General features: G+C 34.6%; 1 protein-coding gene across 2 annotated transcripts in view; it reads left to right on the forward strand.

Moving 5' to 3' along the window:
* The first annotated feature begins 1,639 nt into the window (after window positions 1-1,639).
* The window catches only part of LOC136027904 (acetoacetyl-CoA synthetase-like), a 75,873-nt gene continuing 53,489 nt past the window's right edge, over window positions 1,640-24,023 (forward strand). For both annotated transcript variants that reach the window (XM_065705334.1, XM_065705335.1), the window contains exons 1-4: window positions 1,640-1,715; window positions 5,749-5,895; window positions 10,634-10,864; window positions 14,126-14,334. In XM_065705334.1, the coding sequence (XP_065561406.1) occupies window positions 5,763-5,895; window positions 10,634-10,864; window positions 14,126-14,334 (573 nt within the window). In that variant the 5' untranslated portion in view covers window positions 1,640-1,715; window positions 5,749-5,762. The remainder of the gene's footprint in view (window positions 1,716-5,748; window positions 5,896-10,633; window positions 10,865-14,125; window positions 14,335-24,023) is intronic.

A 24,023-nucleotide genomic window follows, 5' to 3' on the forward strand; every position in this document is an offset into this window, starting at 1 on the left:
AAAATGGCAACGACGAAATAAATAGCAAAAACTTCTAAATAACACGAAACCACCCAATAAAAGCGTCTAAATAAAAATTTCGTATTTACTAATGTACTCTTAATAATTCGAACACTCTCTGCCTCGACAACCTCCAAAGGTAAACTGTTCTATGGGCCGGCAACTCTACTAGCAAAAAATAATTGACCAATTTTTTTAATTGGTTTTGGGGGATATAATTTGTAATCATGCTGAGAATTGGAGTGATAATGGCTAAATTTGGATCAGCATCCTCCACTGCTTTAAGTATACAAAATGCATTTATAAGATCACTACGACATCTACGAAACTTAAATGACGGTTGTTGAAGCCAAAAAAGTCTCTGCGGATAAGAAATGCGCTGAAAGTATGGGACCATCCTAGTGCCCTTCTCTGAACTTTTTCTACTCTATGCTTATCCGTTAGATTTAGTGTAAACCGAACCGAAGTATTATACTCAAGAAAAGGGCGGACCACTGATTTATGTAGTAGTAAGAAATTACGAAGGTTAAACCTACTAAGCTTCTCTTTATAGACGACAAATGATAATTTGCATTCTTTAAAATTTCCAAAACATGTACATCAAATTTTAATTGGATATCAAAGTAAACGCCACGGTCACGCGATATTTCGTTAGAAGGGATTCGTATGCAAGACAGCTGCTAAGTATGCACAGACAGGAGTTTACGAGCATAGAGTAGAATAACACACTTAGAAGGGTTTATGAACATGAAATTATATTCGCACCAATAAGTCAGAGGGTCAAGATCTTTCTGTTAAGTTTCACATCATTTTGGTCTCGTACTGGTATATAAATTTTTACATCATCCGCGAACATCTTAACAGTAGAATGCTGAATAGAGGAAGGCAGATCATTGATAAACAAACAAAATAAAATTGGACCCTGGCAGATACCCTAGAGACTCTGCTTAACACATTAATTTAGGATGACATAGCTTCACCAATAACAACCTGTTGCGTTCTTCCATTTAGATAATCAGCAATAAATGCAATTGTTTTTTTACCCAATTTATAAGCTGCACATTTTTGAAGAAGGATGGGCATTGAAACTTTGTTGAATGCCTTCGGGAAGTCAATATAAATGCAATCAAAGGCTATAGCTAAATCGGCGAAACGTTGAAAAATCTAAAATAGCCCCAGGATGCTGAGCATTACAAGACCTACTTTTTCAAAAAACATGCTGAGTAGGATTCCAAAGATGATTTTCATCAAAATACTTTTGAACGCGTGAAACAATCACCTTTTCCATTACCTGGCGAAAAATAGACGGAAATGAAATCGGTCGGTAGCTTTTAAAATCCGACTTGGAGCCACCTTTGTGAAATGGTTTTACCAAGGCCTTCTTTAACACTGAAGGACACAATCCATGCGCCAAAAATAAGTTGAATATATAGGCATGTGGTTCTGCAATTTCATGAAAAATCTGTCTTATCATTATATTTGGGAGACCGTTATATAGGTATAATTTTTGTATTCTGAAAAAATAATCGTCGATGTATGTTTTATATCAATTTATCCTAAAGTATTGGCAAGACTGAGTAGCTTTTGGCTGTTTTACAAATAGCCGAAATTTTACGGCGAGAAAAAAATCAGAGGGCAACATTGTTACTGTGAAAGTTGCGCATTTTCAAACCTTAGACTGCGTGCATTGACCATTTTTTGAACCTTTTCGGAGTGTAAGTCAACTTATTTCATTTAACGCGAAACAATGTTTTAATAACCGATAACTATTTTTGTAAATCCGCTGACTATCTAATAATAGGAGGCCTATATCTTTCACTCAATTTCAACCAGGTATAAGGCTAGAGTTAGGGTTTTGAGAAGGAAACATGTTAAAAAACAATTCTTTCTTAATAATATGCAGAAAAACTATAATTAGGGTAAAATTCTGGTTTAGTGACTTCTTGCTATCTCGAAAAGGGGTTAGGCTAGGAAAATGAAACTTTCATGGATGGGTCTACAGGCTAAAGTATGTCCCGGGAAGGTATTTTGAAGTATGTATCTCCACTCCATCTCCCTCTAGAGGGTCCTGACCTTTGATGACCTTTAAAAATATGTGTGTTATAAGTGAAACCTTGCGAAATAGATCTTCAGCTTGAATGAAGTAGGCTACAACAAAATTGTTTTCAGCTTCACAACTTTGCTCAATCTCAATTTAGGCTATAAGGTTTTAAAGATATGCAAATACATTTCCTGGTAAAATTGTAGCAGTTCATGTAACTGGCTTACCAATAAAGTGAACACATCACTTGATGCCTTTTTTATGCTCTTTACAAATATAAAAATTGCTTCTACCTTAAATTTAAGCACTTTTTAACCTAACATTATTATAAATAATTTTAGCACTAAGAAAATGTAGTATTATTTTGTTAAAAACAGCACAGAGAAAACATAGTATTATTTTGTTGAAAACAATGGATAACTTGAAATTTAATTGAAAATTTGTCATTTTTAAGAGCCTTAAAAGTGCTTAAATTTGAATTTGTAGTATAAGCAATTATTATATTTATAAAGAACATAAAAAAAGTATCAAGTGGTATGTTTGCTTTATTGGTAAGTCAGTTATATGAACTGTCATAATTTTTTGAAAATCCATCATTTTAAAAGCTAAAAAAGTGCTTAAATCTCAATTTAAGGTAGAAACTTTTATTAAAGAGAAAAAATGTACCAAGTGGTATATTCACTTTAAGGAAAGCCAGTAATATAAACTGCTATAATTTTACCAATTTCCCAGATTTTGAAAAAAAAACCATTGATATGGCTCAGAATTCTACTCAAATAACAAGAATTGCATTTTCAGAACTAAAGGCAGAGAAAAAGCAACTGGTAACTGAAAATTAAGGTAAAATGTTGTTCTGTCAAAATTTCAATAGACCTGTCATGTAGGCAAATTTCAGTCCCCTGTAGGGTTGCCTTTGGTGAAAAAATGCATCATTGTTTCTGAAAAAAATAACAAAATAGCCAGAATCTATGCTACAACACTAATTGCATTTGTGTTTGGTAGGAAGATGTAGCAACATGCAAACTCTAGCACTGATGCAGAGAAGCCAAAGTACCATATGGTAGATAAAAAAAAATTGAGTGTACAAAAAATTGAAGTGTACCAATTGCCTAAAAAGAGGCTCTACATGAAGTAAAAAGAAAATCCTGACTGCAGGAGGCTTCTTAGTTGTTTGAAAATAAGGAAAATGCATGATTTTGCAAGAAGCACAATTGCACCTATAAAACCTTATAAATTAGGATTGAGCAATGCTGTGAAGCTGAAAACAATTTTGTTGTATTTCATTCAAGCAGAAGATCTATTTCATTTTCATTTCAATTTTCATTGACAATTTCATTTCATTCAAGCAGACGATCTATTTCGCAAGGTTTTCCTTTTATAACACACATTTTTTAAAGGTCAAGACCCTCTAGAGTGAGAAGGAGTAGAGTTGGGTACTTTAAAATACCTTCCAGGGACATACTTTAGTCTGTAGACCCATCCCTGAAAGTTTCATTTTCCTAATCTAAACCCTTTCTGATATAGCAAGAAGTCAATTAACTAGAATTTTACCCAGAAAGTAGCCTAGGCCTAGCCTATGTCAATTTCTGGGCTGTCTTAATATTCAGTTAATTAGAAAAGAATATCAATTAAATAGCTTAGAAGTGTCACTTGTATGTTTGGGAGGTATATAATTTGTATATTAGGGGATCATATAGGCTAGCCTAGGTCTATAGCATTAAGCAGTAGGCATAGGCTATCTTTCAGAGGGACATGTTAAATCTTTCTTTCATTCCATTTATTTGGCTTACTAGCCTAATTGAGCCAGGTCAAATACTAAAGAAAGCAAGTAACTACATGAAAAAAGGTAATCAAAGGTCAGGACCCTCTAGAGGGAGAGGGAGTGGAGGTAGGTACTTCAAAATACTTTCCTGGGACATACTTTAGTCTGTAGACCCATTGCTGAAAGTTTTATTTTCCTAGCCTAACCCCTTTCCAAGGTAGCAAGAAGTCACTAAACTAGAATTTTATCCTAACAGGTTTTAAAGGCCCTTCATTATACTTTAACCCTTCCCCACCTAATGTGCAAATATAGATAGCCCATGCTAGGCTATATATTTCCAATGCATTTTGCCATTGATCACTCTTGTTTCAAACCCACTCATTTATAAATTAAACCAATGCTGACAAAATTAATAAACATAAAGGCACATGAAGAATATATAATATGAGGACTAGCCTATATATTAGCACATTAGTTGAGGAGGGGGTAAATATAGTGGGGTGTGCCTTTGAATGTTTTAGGTGCAAATTAATCTGCTTGTTATAAAGTAAGAATTGTTTTCTTAACTTGTTTCCTTCTTAACAGCCCCAATTCTAGGCTTATACTTTGAAAATACTAAAATACCACTAAGCCTGTATCATTCCTAATAGCACATCACTTCACTTGACCCCCCCCCCCCCAATGGTATATGATGCCAATTAGTCTAGGAAATTTGTGACAAACTTGCTGTTTTTTTTGTAGGCTAGTGTATATTTTTCTATCTACTTAGACATGGTTTTTAATTATAAGGTTGTTGATAAACTGTAGTTGTTGTTGAGTTTTCATGTTACTTGTTTACTGCTGAATAAGTTTGAAGTAAAGAGTCACAAATGAAATATTCATTGAGAATATATAATTTAGGGTAGCCAATAAACCTATGTTTCACCATTAGGGGGGAAGGGAAAAGATAAAGTACAGTGAAGTGCTTTTATGAATAATAATAGTAAATATTTTAGAATTTTATAAAGTAATTTTCAGAGTTTTATAGTATTTTTTTTTAAGGAAGTCAACCATTAGACTAGTGCCTTAGCTTTGATTTTTAAAATTCTTTTTATAATTTTTAGCTGCCCCAAATTAGATATTGTTGGTGTACTAGAATTATGGACTCCTATAAAAAAGAGAAATACTTCTGGAACCTGGTAGAATATAAAGTTAAAGCTCTTCCAGACTAGTTTGTATAGGCTACTAAAAGTAGGGTCATTCAAAGAGGGGGGGGGAGCAGTGCAAGCTGCCCTTGTCACCATGGCTAAGGGCTCTTTGACTGAGGCTTCTGTTTTTATTCATATTTGAGTTGGGAGGGTAGTGCCATAATTAATTTTCCCCCAATCCGTACCAACCATAGGGGCAGCTCTGACTATCAGCATAGACTACTCAACTTTGTCATGTTTTTCTCCCCTTCATCCAGGAAAACAGTTGATCTAGCAAACTATTTATCAGTGCTGGAGTCACAAAAAAAACACAAAAAAAAACAGATTTTATTTTTTTCTCTACTGTCATCCATTTGGCTTGATAAAGTATACTATTTAATTTTGTTTCTTCAACTTCGTTTTTAAGACTTCATAATGTATACAAGAACTTATGTTACATAGCTTATGAAGCATCAGTGTGATCAACAATATTTCAATGAGAAAGCAATTATTAGGCTGGCAAAGTAAAACCAGCATAACATCCTAATTTTTATTTTCTATTTATATAGTCTACATATTCTAATTTTTATTTTATATATATTTCTATACATTATATTTTACTATAATGCATATATGCTATGTTATATAAATGTTCTGTATATTTTATATTCTATAATCATATAATGTATATAATTTCTGTATATTTATATTTCTGTTACATTATTTATACTATACCTTCTATTATATTTCTATACATTCTAATATATATTTTCTTTTAGCTATAAGAAAGAGTATGACTATGCAAGTAAACAAAGACGAAGATGAAAGACACTTAGACACTCAACAGATCAGGTGCTCAGCAGGAGATGGACCTTCAAAATTCATCAAGTTTGTTAAAGATAGATATAAACATTTGGAGATTCCAGGTATGTTCAAAAGCAAAGTTGGTCTCTCTAAAAATGTCAATGACATCTAATATTTCAAACATACTAAGGATTTCCTTGTTCTTTATTTTAATTTTACTAATAGCAAAGTTGCTGCTTCTGGGTTTTTTTTCATTCTCCTTGATAATTCTGTTGTGTGTGAGTTGCTAGTACTTTTTAACTGCTGTTAAAGCATTTAAGATTCAGTGTTGTTCTCTTTTTTTTTTTACCAACTGTCATTTTTTACCAACTGTTTTTTTGTCAAGAATGAGTATAATGTCAATACATAAAATTGCTTCACAAGTTAGTAAAACCACTGCATCTACCAACCAAGGTTTAGATTTTGGTACATATCATGACACTGTTTGAATGCTGTTTATTTAACCTAATGGACCAACTCTTATTTTTACCATTTTTTACCACCTTTTTTGTCAATAATGAGTATAATGTCCATTTCAAATACAATACATTCACTTCACAAGTTGGTAAAACCATTGCATCTACCAACCAAAGTTAAGATTTTGGTACTTATCATGTCACTGTTTGAATGCTGTTTATTTAACCTAATGGACCAACTCTTATTTTTACCAGATTTTGGTACTTATCATGTCACTGTTTGAATGCTGTTTATTTAACCTAATGGACCAACTCTTATTTTTACCATTTTTTACCAACTTTTTTGTCAATAATGAGTATAATGTCCATTTCAAATAACCATTGCAATTTCTACCAACCAAAGTTAAGATTTTGGTACTTATCATGTCACTGTTTGAATGCTGTTTATTTAACCTAATGTACCAACTCTTATTTTTACCATTTTTTACCAACTTTTTTGTCAATAATGAGTATAATGTCCATTTCAAATACAATACATTCACTTCACAAGTTGGTAAAACCATTGCATCTACCAACCAAAGTTAAGATTTTGGTACTTATCATGTCACTGTTTGAATGCTGTTAATTTAACCTAATGGACCAACTCTTATTTTTACCATTTTTTACCAACTTTTTTGTCAATAATGAGTATAATGTCCATTTCAAATACAATACATTCACTTCACAAGTTGGTAAAACCATTGCACCTACCAACCAAAGTCTAGATTTTGGTACATATCATGTAACTGTTCATCACCTAATGGAAAGTTTCGGCACCATCTACAAAATCACAGCATGAGTCAGTGAAACTCCTGCATTTACTGACCAAGTTCAAAACTTCTGTAAATGACATGTCAGTATTTTCATGGTCTTTATTGAACCAAACAAAGAATTTTATTGGTATTGAAAAATTCGTAGTGCAAAGTACCACAATTTTACTGACTTACTTTTTTTTTCTGAGTGACTGAAAACATTGGCAGGGGTCTATGCAGTCTATTAGGTCTATTCATACCTGGAAAATATAATTTTCTAGATTTATTAATTAATTGTTTAGAATTGTTTGCAGCTTATGAGCGTTATCAGGTTTTCGCTAGTGTTGCCATGGTGAATTGTGAAAATAACTGAGCAATATTATTTAATTAAGTTTGATGATTCTTTTTGTCCATAAAAATTGATACACTAACAATCTTTGATAACCAAAGACAACTATTGATTACCTTAAAAGAAAAAGAAAGACTCCTTAAAAGAAAAGCTTCACCTTCCTTAGCCATTTGGTATGATATATTTTTACCTTATTTTTTTGCCTTTTTTATTCATATTTTTTTTTAAATTTAACTTTCTCTGCTACCAAAGACTAAGCAACTGTATATGGCAATTTATTTTTTTTTTATGCATCCCTGATTTTCCATACTTATTCTGTCCCGGATTTTCCATATTTATTCTGTTCCTCATTTTCCATATTGACTCCTTGTTTATTCCTACCTAGTTTTCTATATTCATTCCATCCATCATTTTTCAGGTTTATTCCAACCTGTTTTTCTTTTGTATTGATTCCTTCTATATTTATTCTGTCCCTGATTTTCCATGCTGATTTTGTATTTATTTCTACCGAGTTTTCCTTATTCATTTTCTCCTCAATTTTTTTAATTATTTCAATCCTAATTTTGTATGTTTATTTGGTCCCCAATTTTCTTTATTATTCCAAATTTAGCATATGTATAATCGTGAGTCTTTCCAGTTAAACAGTTTAAACAATCATATTTCATTTTTTACTGTTCTTGTTACTTCAAAAACTCATTTCAACTTAGTTTTCTACTTTCTTTAGCCAAAAGTTTGATTAGTTATATAAGAAAGTATATTCAATCAGTTGAAGTCTGAGAGCAGAAAGTATAGGAAACCAATAAAAGTGGAAACTCAAGCTAATCTTAAAGCTAAGTATGTATGTATATGTTTATTTCCCATCAAAAGAAAACATATGGAGTATAAGATAAAAAAGCAAAAAACACACTACAAAAGAATACACAAACACAGGAAAAATAAAGAACAAATGGACATCTAACTACAAAAAAAAACTATTGCCTCAAAATTTACCTTAAATTATTTAAAAGAGAATTTCTGAGTGTCTGAATAATATTTGTCTTAAAAATGCCAACGCCATCTGAAGTTACCAGACATAACACTGATGTTGTTAAGCTTTTTTAATTTCCTTTTTGAAAATACTTCCTTTAAGACCCAGGATATTTCCTTAATTACAGGCTTCCTAATATTGTTATTGACTCTAACTTCAAGCGCAGAAAATGTCTTAGAAATCTTAATTGTAACTATAAAGCAGAAAAGTTTGTTTTTCTTAATTTTGTTTCTAAGCGAATTTCTGAATGTCTGTATAATATCAGTGGCCAGCGTTTTACACCCCAGAAAGTACTCACCCAGGGTAAATATCCCTTGGAAAAAACTGTTTTTTTCGAACCAGCTTCATTCTTTTACCAAAAATCTTAGAAATCTTAATAGTAATTATATTGAAAAAAGGTTTTTTCTTAATTTTGTTTCTAAGAAAATTTCTAAATGTCTGTATAATATTGGTGGCCAGCGTTTACCCTGCCCCCCCTGGGTCCCCCCAGAAAATACCCACCCGTGAAAAATACCCCCCTAGAAAATATCTCCCACGGAAAATCCCCCTGGAAAATACCTCCCACGGAAAATCCCCACCCGGAAAACATCCTCTGCGGAAGATACCCCCCCCATGGAAATTACTTCTCTGAAAAATACCCCCTTTGGAAAATAAAGCTTTCCAAATTACAGAATTTTATTTGAGTTTTTTTTTATTATTTTCGTAGGGGGAAGAAATTTCGTTACTTATGTATTATGCCCTACTCAGTCAAGCTTATGCTGTGTATAAAACTCAAGGACAAATCGTTTTTTCCGCTAATTTCTTCGCTACGTTTGAAACAAGTTTGGGCCAATTATAAACTATTGGGATTTCCACATTAGGGGGGGGGGTAAAGTATAGCAGATCTGCATGCAAAATGTGCTAGGTACAATTATTCTGCATATTATGAAGTAAGACTTGTTTTCTTATTTAAAACCTTCAAAATAGTTTTACCCCCTCCCCTTATGTACAAATATATAGCCAAATTATATATTTCCCATGTATTTTGTGCTAAGCTGAAATCAACCGGTTTCTTGTCGAGTTTTACACAGAGTAAACTTGAGTGAGTGGCGCATAATACACAAGTACCAAAATTCCTTCCTCCTATGGAAATTGAAAAAAAACAAACAAAATTCATATAAATTTCTCAAATTTGGAAAGTATTATTTTCCAGGGGTATTTTCCGGGGGGGGGGGGCACCTAGAACAATAATATCAGACTTTAAAAGAGTCACACTGTCTATGTTCTATCTTTAGGTAAATATGGCGGATTTTTAATGAAAAAAGGCATTATTGGCATTAACTTCTCTCCTCTTATAATTTCTGTCGACAAAGCCCTACCCCTGTCTTTTAAGGAGAGAAAAATTATAAATAAAGAAATATGTTCAGTTCAAAATGGCATTTAATAAGGATTCAGGGAAAATTTCCTTGAGCCCCTTTTATAAGAGCCTTGTAGAGCTATCTTTCATTTTTTTCACGGATGGGGGACAGCTGTGTTGGTGTTGTACAGCTTGGTGCTGTAGTGAGTTGTTAGTAGTAGTAGTAGTATATTCTGTCTTACAAAAAAAAAAATGGAACACGATAAATCAACTTTCAAATCACCAATCAACATTTCGAACGACAACAAAAATCAACTTTTTAGGTATGCTCAGACTTGCTTAGGTATGCTCAGATTAGCAGATCAAGTTATTCCTCATCCTTCTTCATTATCATCATTAACTACATAATATGAACAACAAGAGGTTTACGCATCAAGGCCAATAATAAGAGGAGAGCTTGTTCATGCTTTCTGCATAAACAAGAAGCATAAGTTGCTTATGTCTCTTTATGCTGTGTGAGGAAAATCTCACAGAGGTGAGTTAATAATGAAGCTATACAACCATTTTTGATTGTGATAAAATTGAGTAATAGTAATGGTTATTTAACTCTTCTGTGGAATGACTGAGTGACTGACTTCGGTGTCAGTATTGCATTGTTTTCTGACTTCAGACAAGGCTCTTCAAAGTCAAGGAAACAAATTCAATGTTATTCATTCACAATTTTTGAATTCAGTTTCAGGTTGTTGCTAAAAGAAGAAAACAAAGCATTCTCAAAATTAAAAAATAAGTATAATGCACCTTATGTTCGTTCTCGTTTTTAATGATGGCTGTTGTGCATAATATATTCTGTGATTTTTTTTTCTTTTTGCAAAATCTAAAATTTAATACATTTTTTGTTACAGTCTCCTATGATGATTTTCATAAATGGACCTTACACAATATAGATCTGCATTGGTCTGCAGTTGTGGACTATTGTCAAATTATATTGAAAGACCAATTCAAAAAAGTACTGGAACATGACAGAATGGGTATACCACCTCCTAAATGGTTTGAAGGATCCAGATTAAACTATGCTGAAAACATATTCAAACACATTGGCACAGATGATAATAAGATGGCGTTGATCTGTACTGGTCAGTTGCTCTTTTAAAACATATTAATCATGTTGTTGTGCTGCATGTGCATCTTGTCAAATTTTGCCAAAATGCCAAATTTTGAGTGTATATCTCACACTTATTTGACTAACATGTCCCTAGTGGCTCTTTGTCTGTTATTAAATAAATAAAAGAAATAGTTTTTTTAACTGAAAGTAAGGAGCGACATTAAAACTTAAAACGAACAGAAATTACTCCATGTACGAAAGGGGCTGTTCCTTTCTCAACGCATCGCTCTTTACGTTAAATTTTGACTCTTTCTCTTAATTCTACTTTATTAAACAGTAACAAACTTGGAAAAAAAAACTTTTGGGAAAAAATGAGCGTGGGAGAGGGCCTAGGTGCCCTCCAATTTTTTTGTTCACATAAAAAGGGAACTAGAACTTTTCATTTCCGTTAGAGTGAGCCCTTTTGCGACATTCTAGGACCACTTGGTCAATACGATGACCCCTGGGGAAAAAAAAACAAACAAATAAACACACACCCTTGATCTGTCTTCTGGCAAAAAATACGTAATTCCACATTTTTGTAAATAGGAGCTTGAAATTTTTGCAATAGGATTCTCTGACACGCCGAGTGCGATGGTGTAATTTTCGTTAAGATTCTATGACTTTTAGAGGGTGTTCTCCCCTATTTTCCAAAACAAGGTAAATTTTTCAGGCTCGTAACTTTTGATGACAATGACTAAATTTGATGAAACTTATATGTTTAAAATCAGCTCAAAAATTCGATTCTTTTGATGTATCTTTTAGTATCAAAATTCCGTTTTTTAGAGTTTCGTTTACTATTGAGCCGGGTCGCTCCTTACTACAGTTATTTACCACAAACTATTTGATTTTCATACACAGGGATGGCTAAGGAGACCTAATAAGATTTGGACAAAGCATATTTCAGTACTCTAATGACTACTTTGTAGTAGTAACTCCTAATTAGAAAAGTTTTTCGTGACATTTAAATAGTGGTAAACAAACTTAAATTATTATTTTAAGTTCTTTATATACTTGTTTCCCCAGGCTTATTAATTCCCGTAAACAAACTTAAATTATCGATTTTTCCACATGAAAACTTCCAAAAGATATTGTTCAAAATCTAGGGGGGGGGGACAATTTAGAATTTTGGAGAAATTGTGTTTAAAGGAAAGAACTTAGGGACTTGAATGGTGCAAATTTCAAATTCATGCTCTTTGCCTTGGAGATTAGTTATTAGAATTAAAGGGTTGTGTTTTACGTTTTTTAATGATAGAATTTCACGATCACAAAACATAGTTCAGTACTTCATAGAATACTTAAAGTACTAAGGACATAAAAAAAAAAATGGTCTCATTGGACCCATTTTAGGTCTAATCATGAAAACTGTGATTTTCCAAGATTTTTCTTGTGGTGGCTTCAGAATTTTTATGGCAGTACTACGTTTTCGTCAGTGTTGCCAGAGTGAACAATGCAAATGAACAATCGAAAGCAACTGTTTAAGTTTGTACTGCGGCAGTGACTGCAGTAAGATTAATTATTTTATAATTAAATTACGATCGACGTAATTTATTACAAAACTTTTTGTTATATTTTTTTATATAATATAAAGTTTTATCGTGAAAACTTTTTACTATCGACTATAAAGTAACGCAATGGGAAGTTAGAAATAAGGGTTTTAATTGCACAGTTCAAGACCAACTGAATCATGTTGCCAATGGTGCAAGGCAATGGGATACTTCGTCGAGGACAAGATTGACACTATCATCGATTTCTGTTGGCCAATCAGTAGGAACCTCTGTCAGAGGGAAGATTACACACTTTTTGCCTATTGCATTTGGAGTGTCGTAATATTCTTCATTGCTCTGACGTCATCATGGTGGGATAAGTTTGCAAAATGACACGAATGCTGCTCTAGAAAGGCTGCTCTAGAAATGGGACAAAACGTGACAGACAGATCTTCTCTCAATATGCAATGCCCAAGAACGTGCCAATTATTTAAATGACTATGTTCTGAGGATGAGGGGATTATTCTTAGTGTTGTTGCCAGTACTGTTGGCAAAGGTATTGAAAAGAGAAGAAAAGGGGAAGGAATAAGAAGATAGCCTATAAGTAAACACGACAAAAGATTGAAAGAAGACAAACAGCGCATTGTAAATGCACTAGATTTGATTTTTGACGTTCAATTCGAATCGGATCCGGGGACGTGGCGGTTGGAGGGGGGAATAAATATCTTGGAAACCAGAAATCTTGGAAAACACTTAGAGTGGAGAGATCGCGATGAAACTTGATGGGAAGAATCAGCACAAGTTATAGATACATGATTGACATAATTAGAATAGATCCGCTCTCTTTGAGAGAGTGGGGGGGGGGGGTGTTAGGTGTTAATTCAGAAAAATTAACACCGGTCTGCTGAATAAAAACACTTATTATTATCGAAAGTATAACCAGATCTGACTTTTAGAGAAGAATCTAAGTTTTTCTTTTGTTTGGGGGATGGGTCAACCCTATAAAAGTAACTTATTTGCTACAGTTTTGGATAAGGTTCTTCGAAATGGTGTTGTTGGAATATCCCCCCCGTTCTCTTTCTTGTGTGCAGGTCAGATAGTTTACAATCTGAATTGGCCTTTGACCTTTTATTTATGCCTTAAATGTGGCTCTATTTTTTACATGTCTGCTCAATTCAAACTATTCCCTTTAATCTCTTTCTAGTTAATTCAGAGTTCAGAGTTTTATTCACCAATAAAATACGAAATGAAAATACAATACTCTTATTCCCCCTCGAAAGGCTCCATGGCCAGGGACCCGAGGGGGATACAAAGAAAATACAATATAAGCAACAACCAAAAAAAAGAGAACAATATTCAAATAACATATAAGACAAAAGAGAACATACCTGAGGCCTGGGAGTCAAAGCGCAGAGAGGACAACCATACACCATGAATAAACACTCAGGGGATATCAACTCATCAGAGAGAAAAAAAAATGCTATTCTGTTTATTCTTTACTAAATGATCCTTAAAAATCCTTTTAAAAGTCGCAAACGAGTAGCATGTCTGTACTTCCTAAAGGCCGTATCCGCGAAGTTATGTTTGCGCACGTTTCGTTGTCAGTGAATTGCCTGTTTCAACGCAAATATTATAAGGCAGCATTCTTAGTATACCTCTAGGGGGCTAACCGTCTCCTCCAACTCCGTCTTAAGGTAAGTTCCTTAAATGCAATTTCTAATTAGTTTTTTTCGCATTAAGCGTGAAAATTTACATATTTGTTTCAGGGGAATCCCAAACAGTCAAAGAAGTATCGTATAGTGAACTCAAGAGCCGAGCTTTCAATTATGCCAAGTGCTTCACAAAGATGGGTCTCCGCGAAGGGGATGTTATTGCTGGATATTTGCCAAATAACGATTTGGCAGTTTCAGCAATGCTTGGTACTGCTATCATTGGCTGCTGCTGGACCTCTGCTTCTCCTGATTTCGGTGTTCAGGTAAATTGAATGAGTCATGATAGCAGGAATAGTTTGTTTTTTTTTATCTGAAAAGGAGATAAATAAAAATGAAGCCGAGGAAAAAAATGTACCATTTGTAAAAATTTTGACACTAATGCACTATTGTCATTTAGAATCTTTTCGATCCCTCCCCCATTCCTTCGTTACACTCCTGTGTGTAATGTTTGTTATATACATGAGTTCAGGAATTAATTGACAGGCTCGTAAAATATTTGGAAATCTAAGTTGCAATTTTAGATTTTCCCTACAAATAAAGTTTATAGGATAAAGGTAAAAAAAAATAGAGAGTGTTCTAATTGGCCAATGAAAACAAATTAAAATCGATATATTTTTGGATCGCTTCAAGGACCCTTTTTTAACACTAAAATAAAGTAAAAAAAAATCTATTGAAAAACGAAGAAACCCAAAGTGTTGGAAAGTATTGTGAAAGGTTTGACCTTTTTTTTAAAGGAGGAAGGGAGTATTATTTATTGAATAATTTTTATTAAATTATTAAATTAAATTATTATTTATTAAATTTTTATTAAATTACAATTAAACCAAAAAACTGCCCAATAGAAGGACTTTGGATGAGAAGTATTTAGAGGGGAATCCCCGATTGAAAGGAAGTTCTCCGAATCAAATGTGTTTCAGCCCAGTATTTCAAAGGTAAATGAACTTAAAACAAAAAATTCCCGAATAAAGCAAAAAAAGAAAAACATCTTAATCTTGTGCTACTAACATAGCCTGAACATATTTCACAGTAACTCGGAATGCTGCGATACACAGAATTAACTATGGAAAACTGCAATAAAATATAGTAATAAAAAGTAAAAAAATATAGTAATATATTAAATATAGGAAAAAAAGTAATATAGTAAGTATAGTAAAAATATAGTAAAAGAAAATATTTATAGTAAAAAAAAGTATATTAAAAAAAGAAATATAGTAAAAAAAGAAAAACATCTTAATCTTGTATTACTAACATAGCCTGAACATACTTCACAGTAACTTGGAATGCTGCGATACCCAGATTCAACTATAGAAAACTGCAATAAAATATAGTAATAAAAAGTAAAAAAATATAGTAATATATTAAATATAGGAACATATTAAACTTGTGTTACTAACACAGCCTGAACATATTTCACAGTAACTTGGAATTATACACAGATTCAACTATAGAAAACTGTAATAAAATATAGTAATAAAAAGTAAAAAAAAATTATAGTAATATAGTAAAAAAAATATAGTAAAAAAAGGTAATATAGTGAATATAGTAAAAATAAGAAATATAGTAAAAAAAGTATAGTAAAAAAAAGAGATATAGTAAACAAAAAAGAAAAACATCTTAAACTTGTGTTACTAACACAGCCTGAACATATTTCACAGTAACTTTGAATACTGCGATACACAGATTCAACTAGACCTACGTTGCCAGGGCAACGTGAAGTGTTGCGGCAACCTTTGTCCGGCTTCGCCGACTAAAGTGTTGCGAGAGCAACACTTCGGTTTTGTTTCTTCGCTATCGATCAGTAATCACATGATCAAAGGCTATTCCTCAGTGTTGAAAAAACAACAACAAAATAATATCGAAAGAAGGGACTAAATTGACTTTGCAGCCAGTTGAATTTTATCCTTTTCAATCGTAGACATCGTAACGCATGAAAACTTGGAACAATATCTTATATAATCTAGTTGGTATTATGAAGCTATCCCTAACTTTTCAGGATCAAAATACCATAGATGACATTCTGTTAATTATTACGAAACTGTCTCATTGTTTTACATTCTCGTTTGTGCTTGTTTCTTCACTGTCGGTTAAGTGATTAAGTTGTCAGCCTATCGAAGTTTTTAAAACCGTATGTCCAAACAAGAACGCAATCAGTTATCATATGACCAAAGGCTATTCCTCAGCGTTGAAAAAATAACAACTACAAAATAATACCGAAAGAAGGGACTAAATTGACTTTGCAGTCAGTTGAACATTATCTTTTTCAATCGTAGACATCGTGACGGGTGAAAATTGGGAACAATCTATATATATAAAAATAAGTTGTCTGTCTGTGTGTCTGTCTGTCAGGTGACGTCATGTTTCTGTGTCGACTGACGTCATGAAGTTAGTTGTCGTCATTTTTGCTATGACGGTGACATCATTAAAGATATTTAAGACATATATGTTCACATAAAAATCTATTAATGTTTAAGTTTAAAATGACTGATGAACTTACAATGACAAAAGCCGATGAAGATGCTCAAAGAGTCTATGCCAAAAAACTTGCTGCTGATAGAGAAAGTCAGAAAAGAAAGCGTGCCGAGGAATCAAAAGAACAGCAAGGAAACAGGCTTGAGGCTGATAGAGAGAGAAAGAACAGAAAGCGTGCCGAGGAATCAAAAGAACAGCAAGGAAACAGGCTTGAGGCTGATAGAGAAAGAAAGAACAGAAGGCGTGCCGAGGAACTACCAGAGCAACGCGAAAGCAGACTTACTGCTAAAAGAGAAAGTGAAAAAAGAAGGCGTGCCGAGGAATCACAAGAACAGCAAGAAATCAGGCTTGCTGCTGATAGAGAAAGTAAGAAAAGAAAGCGTGCCGAGGAATCACAAGAACAGCAAGAAATCAGGCGTGCTGCTGATAGAGAAAGTAAGAAAAGAAAGCGTGCCGAGGAATCAGAGCAACCTGAAAGTTATCGCCTGGCATTCAGGTACAGCCCAGTCGATGATTATAGCTTGAGTAGATGTGTTCAAATCGGGACAATGTCTAAAATTTGTCCCTATTGCAAGGCCTTGAAATTCAATGGTGAAACAATGGGAATGTGTTGCGCCTCAGGAAAAGTTAAACTTCCTCTATTGGCTGCACCACCAAAGCCATTGAAGACTTTCCTTACTGGAACTACGTCAGAATCTAAGCGTTTTTTGTCACAAATCAGAAAATACAACTCATGTTTCCAAATGACGTCGTTTGGAGCCCAAATCGAAAATCCAGATCAATTTATGTCTACTTTCAAAGTAAAAGGGCAAATTTATCATAGAGCAGGGTCCCTTCTACCATTCTCAGGCGAGAATCATAAATTTTTACAATTGTACTTCATCAGTGATAGAAATTCTGAATTGAATGCACGTTGCGAAATTTCTCCCAACGTTGAAAGGACAATCGTTTCCCAATTGCAACATCTTTTCCACGAAAATAATAATTTAGTGCGTCTGTTCAAAACAGCCATCGATTTGATGCCTACTGATATGCATAAAATCGTTATTTCCGCTGACAAAACGCCTCCTGGCCAACATGTGCGTAGATACAATGCTCCAACTATCGACGAAATGGCAATCGTTATGGCCGGTGATCAGTTTTTTACCTCGAGATATTATTCTTCATAAGCGAAACGCTCAGTTGGTAAGAATTGCTGAAACTCATCGATGCTACGATGCCCTACAATATCCTATCATTTTTTGGGATGGAGCCGTGAAATGCCGTGAATTGTTTCACCAATTTGTCGTTGATATGTATGCTAAAATTGAATCAGAACGTTTGCTATATATCCGCCTGAATCAGACCAAGCTCCGCTTTGAACAATACATTCATTTGCGAGATGCAGTTATAAATGACGGTAATACCACAAACGTTGGAAGATTGACAATTTTACCTTCGTCATATGCTGGCAGTCCCCGTCATACGCATGAATATGCTCAAGATGCTATTGCGTATGTTCGTCTCTATGGTCGTCCAGATTTATTTATTACATTTACATGTAATCAATCTTGGGACGAGATACTGCAGCTTTTACTTCAAGGACAATCGGCGGTTCATAGGCATGACATTACGGCCCGTGTCTTCCGGCAAAAGTTGAAATCACTGATAAACTATATAGAAAAACTTGAAGTGTTTGGGTCAGTGCGATGCTGGATGTACTCTGTGGAATGGCAAAAACGAGGTTTGCCACACGCACATATACTAATCTGGCTACATAAAAAAATTACTTCGAACGAAATTGATGATGTGATTTCCGCTGAAATACCTGATAAAAATGTCGATAAGGGGTTACATGATATTATTGTAAAAAATATGATACATGGACCTTGCGGTGCACTGAACGAAAATTCACCATGCATGGCCAAAGGAAGGTGCACAAAGCAATATCCTCAACTTTTAGTATCAAACACAATTACTGGCAATAATGGTTACCCACAATATAGAAGAAGATCTACTGAAGATGGCGGTAAAACAGCAATAATAAAGAAGCGTAACGGTACCACCATCGAAGTAGATAACCAGTGGGTTGTTCCATATTCCCCATTATTATCAAAAACATTTAATGCACACATAAACGTTGAATACTTTAACTCCGTAAAGGCAATCAAAAACATATGTAAATACGTCAACAAAGGCAGTGACATGGCAGTTTTTGGCTTGCAGCCCGAAATCAAAGATTTCGACGAAATCGTACAATATCAGGCTGGAAGATACATCCTTTGAGTATTTGAGAACTGTAAACGGTACTATACATGACACTTACCGTAGTGCATGCCAAGCTCTGAATTTATTTGAGAATGACCAACACTGGGATAACTGCATCAATGACGCGTGCGAAACGTCAACCCCAAGTCAAATTCGTGCATTGGTTGGCATCATTTTAACAACTTGCTCTCCATCAGCTCCTACAGAGTTATGGGAAAAATATAAGTCAAAAATGTCCGAAGATATACTCCATCGAAAACAGTTAGAGACGTCAGATATGAGTTTTGATTTTACATCAGAAATTTATAACTACACTTTAGTTATTATAGAAGATTTGTGCGTACGTATGGCAAACAAACCTCTTCAGGATTTGGGAATGCCTTCACCTAACCGTATCGCTGCTGTTTCGACATGTGTAGAATTGGATCGTGAACAAAGTTACAGTACGAGTGATCTATTGTATGTACAAAATAACATTTCCAAGTTAACGTCGGAACAAAAAGACATTTATGATACGATAATGCATTGTGTCGATAACAACGTTGGAGAAATTTTCTTTTTGGATGCGCCAGGAGGTACTGGTAAAATGTTTGTGATAAAACTGATTCTGGCATCAATTCGATCAAAAAATGATATAGCGTTTGCAATTGCGTCGTCCGGAATAGCCGCAACATTGCTGCCTGGTGGAAGAACTGCTCATTCCGCTTTGAAATTGCCTCTGAATTTGCATTCTACAGAAACTCCCACGTGCAATATTTCCAAATCATCTGGGACGGGTAAAGTATTGCAGCAATGCAAACTTATTATTTGGGATGAGTGCAGAATGGCACACAAAAAATCGCTCGAGGCTCTGGATCAATGCTTGAAAGATTTAAGAGGGAATTCGAAACCCTTTGGCAGCACATTATCATTGCTTGCGGGAGATTTCAGGCAAACATTACCTATAATACCTAGATCAACTCCTGCAGACGAAATGAATGCTTGCCTGAAAAATTCTAATTTATGGGCACACGTAAAAATCTTAAAATTAACTACAAATATGCGTGTCCGATTGCAAAACGATGACTCTGGTCAAACATTTTCATATCAATTGCTGGCAATTGGAAACGGAAAGCTCCCAGTAGACTCAATTTCAGGACGTATACAACTACCTGCTGATTTCTGTAATTTAGTGACGTCCAAAAATGAATTGATTGAAAAAGTATTTCCGAATATTCTAAAAAATTATAAAAATAATAAATGGCTAAGTGAAAGAGCGATTCTCGCACCCAAAAATATAGACGTCCACGAAATCAACAATATTGTTTTGACCAAGATTCGAGACCAGGCAGTCCTTTACAAGTCAGTCGACACAGTTTTGGAACCAAATGAAGCGGTTAATTATCCATCTGAATTTTTAAATTCCATAGATCTTTCAGGGTTTCCACCACACGTGCTACAACTAAAAATAGGCGTACCAATAATACTTTTAAGAAATATCAACCCACCAAAGCTTTGCAATGGCACGCGACTTGTCGTAAAAAAAACAATGGAAAACCTAATAGAGCCCACAATCTTGACAGGGCCTTTTGAGGATGAGGCTGTTCTTATTCCTCGCATTCCCATGATTCCAACGGATCTGCCTTTTTAATTTAAAAGATTGCAATTCCCACTTCGATTAGCATTTGCAATCACCATCAACAAAGCTCAAGGTCAATCATTAGAAAAATGTGGTATAGATCTTAATACTGATTGTTTTTCCCATAGACAATTGTGCGTTGCATGTTCGAGGGTCGGTAAACCTGACAATCTATTTATATGCAGCGGCAATTGGACAGCGAAAAATGTTGTATATTCGCAAGTTTTACGCAGTTAATTTGTATTGTATCTATCTATCTATCTATCTATATAAAAACGAGTTGTGTGTATGCATGTTTGTAAAAAGAGCGTTTGCATATGACGTCATTATTAGTACATACGGCTTTGTATATGCACAGACAATGGGAAAGCCAAGAATGTTGTATATTCGCAATTTTTACGTAGTTTAACTCCTGCAGACGAAATGAATGCTTGCCTGAAAAATTCTAATTTATGGGCACACGTAAAAATATTAAAATTAACTACAAATATGCGTGTTCGATTGCAAAACGATGACTGGTCAAACATTTTCAGATCAATTGCTGGCAATTGGAAACGGAAAGCTCCCAGTAGTGGGAAAGCCAAAAATGTTATATATTCGCAATTTTTACGTAGTTTGAAACACATATATAAATCTATCTATATTCACAGGTGGGACACAGGGACACAACTACAATGGCAGTACACGCAGTTAATTTGTATTGTATCTATCTATCTATCTATCTATATAAAAACGAGTTGTGTGTATGCATGTTTGTTTGTTGGTAAAAAGAGCGTTTGCATATGACGTCATTATTAGTGCATACGGCTTTGTATATGCACAGACAATGGGAAAGCCAAGAATGTTGTATATTCGCAATTTTTACGTAGTTTGAAACACATATATAAATCTATCTATATTCACAGGTGGGACACAGGGACACAACTACAATGGCGCGTAAGTAATATGGCGCGTAACGACTTACGCGCGCGGGGGGGCTTGGGGGGGCGCAAAGCGCCCCACCAACTAGGTGTTGGTTATAAGCGCCCCAACAGCTAGTATCTTATATAATCTAGTTGGTATTATAAAGCTATCCGTAACTTTTCAGGATTAAAATACCATAGGTGACACTAATTATTACGAAACTACCTCATTGTTTTACGTTATTGTTTGTACCCGTTGCGTCCAAACACTTAATTCTGTCAGATTTAAAGAGATCGAATACAATGTGCATCAATTTGCACAAATTTCTGGCCCAAAGTGAACATATTCTTACTTACAATTCCCTCTCCCGTGATAGACATCAAGTTCACCGGAAACAAATAAATGGCTACACCAACTAGCAAAAGTTGCAAACCCCTCATCGCTGAAGATGATTGTAGCCCAACAGCCGATTATTACTTACAAGTCCCCTACATGTCTTACCACTGGAACCAAATTGGTTTAACCATCAAATACACCAGAAACAAATAATAGGTACACCAACTAGCAAAAGTGGCAAACCTCTCATTGCCGGAGATGATTATGAGCTAACAGCCGTTTCTCGCCCAAAGTGAACCGATTCTTACTTATAAGTCCCTCTCCCGTGATAGACATCAAGTTCACCGGAAACAAATAAATGGGTACACCAACTAGCATAGTTGAAAACCCCTCATCGCTGAAGTTGACTGTAGCCTAACAGCAGATTATTACTTACAAGTCCCCTACATGTCTTACCACTGGAACCAAGTTGGTTTTACCATCAAATACACTGGAAACTAATAATAGATACACCAACTAGCAAAAGTGGCAAACCCCTCATTGCCGAAGGTGATTATTACTTAACAGCCGATTGTTGCTTACAAGTCCTCTATATGTCTCACAATTTGTATCGGCCTAGATTTCGTTTCAGTGTGTACCTTACTACTGAAGTTGTCAACCCCTTGAAACTTTCAAACTGGTATACCTCATGAAGGAATTTTTGTACCAAAAATGGATGTCATATACTTCGATCAGCTCATCAAGAGCTATCGATTGCCGTCAAAAAAAAATTCTATATGTCTTAGTTCAAAAGTTGATTTTTTTTTGTCATAGGCCAACTTTCTAACGTCACCACTTAGAAAGGAGCAAAGGATAAGCTCCAATTTCTTTAGCAATGAGAGAACTTTTAAAGTTTATTAGACGCACCTGATACCTTTTCTCTACCGCAATCCCAAGTCCGAAAAACCAAATGATAAACTCAGCTGAAATCACGAACAGAAATGGGTAGGAACAATAGATGGTAGCACTTTCGGACCCGTGGGAAAATGCCACATTTTTGCTTCTGTAATTTTTTCTATTTATCACTCAAAGAAGATATATTGGCTGTAGGGCTGGGTAACTGCCGCATATATTTAGCACTTATAGATTTTAGTCCATCTTCAATTTGAAAGTGGTGCCTGCCTGCTTGCCTGCTAGAACGGAGCTTTCCACTCGAAAGCAGAAACATGGTTTAATGAAACGAAAGCTTGGCTGCACAACTTCAGATACTCCTCTCTGACATAGGCTATATAACTCCACTTCATTTCGCACACCATTGGCTCTGGCTCGTGGACAAGCAAACTTATAACACAATTATAGAAACTATAACTATAACACTATAACACAATTATAGAAAACTACTATAAAATAGCTGCATATACTTAACTGCATAAAATAAAAGATTTTGACCTTTAACTGTGCATATACTTTACCCCCCCCCCCCTAATATACTAATTTATTGCCGAAACTTGTTTTTAAAGTATTATATTTTTATCATGTTTAGGTATATTTTATTAGGATTGACCTAACTTCACTTCTTGAGTGGTAGGGGGTATATCATACAAGTACCTAAGTCTATATAAGCAAGTAATATAATTTTATAATATAATATAAAGTATCAAGTAATATAATAATATCGAGCTTATGATATAAAACATAATAATTAAATTTCTTTAAATTCATTAAATCTAATTTGCATGTCTCTAGTAATGCTAATTTGAATTGGATCATTTCAGTAACATCTTCTTCACGGGTATTGTTATAAGCTTTGAACATGCTTCTTTAAATTGATGATGTTGTTTCTTTGTTTGTTAAGGTTTGACTCTTTCTCACAACTCTACTTTTTAAAACAATAAAATAAACTTTAGCGCAAAGAGCGGAACGTTGAGGAGGGCCAGCCCCTTTCTTATACGGAATAATTTCTGATCGTTTTAAGTTTTAATATCGCTCTATACTTTCAGCTTAAAAAAACTTGTTTTTCTTTATTTAATATTTCCTAAAGGTACGCAAAGGTACGGTAATATTATTTTATATTACCCAAAGGTATGTCGATATCCTCTTATCTGCGAGCCAGTATCATCCTGGAGACGACATTAGTCAGGAAATAGGAAAAATATTTTACAAAATTCAAGGAGGACTAAGGAGGACGAGGACTAAGGAAATAAGGAAAGAGGACTAAGGAGGAATAAAAATATTTGACAAAAATCAAGGAGGACTAAGGAGGAAAGGAGGACGAGGACCATGGGGAGGCCTCTGGAGGCATGGCTGGAAATGGGACAGAGATTGGCTGAAGATCGCCGGGGAAGCTGCAACTATCAGATCGAACTGGTCGGTGGACGTCATTCCAAAGTCCATTGGTGC

Source organism: Artemia franciscana, chromosome 6 (assembly GCF_032884065.1).
Source record: "Artemia franciscana chromosome 6, ASM3288406v1, whole genome shotgun sequence".
NCBI classification, from domain to species: Eukaryota; Metazoa; Arthropoda; class Branchiopoda; order Anostraca; family Artemiidae; genus Artemia; species Artemia franciscana.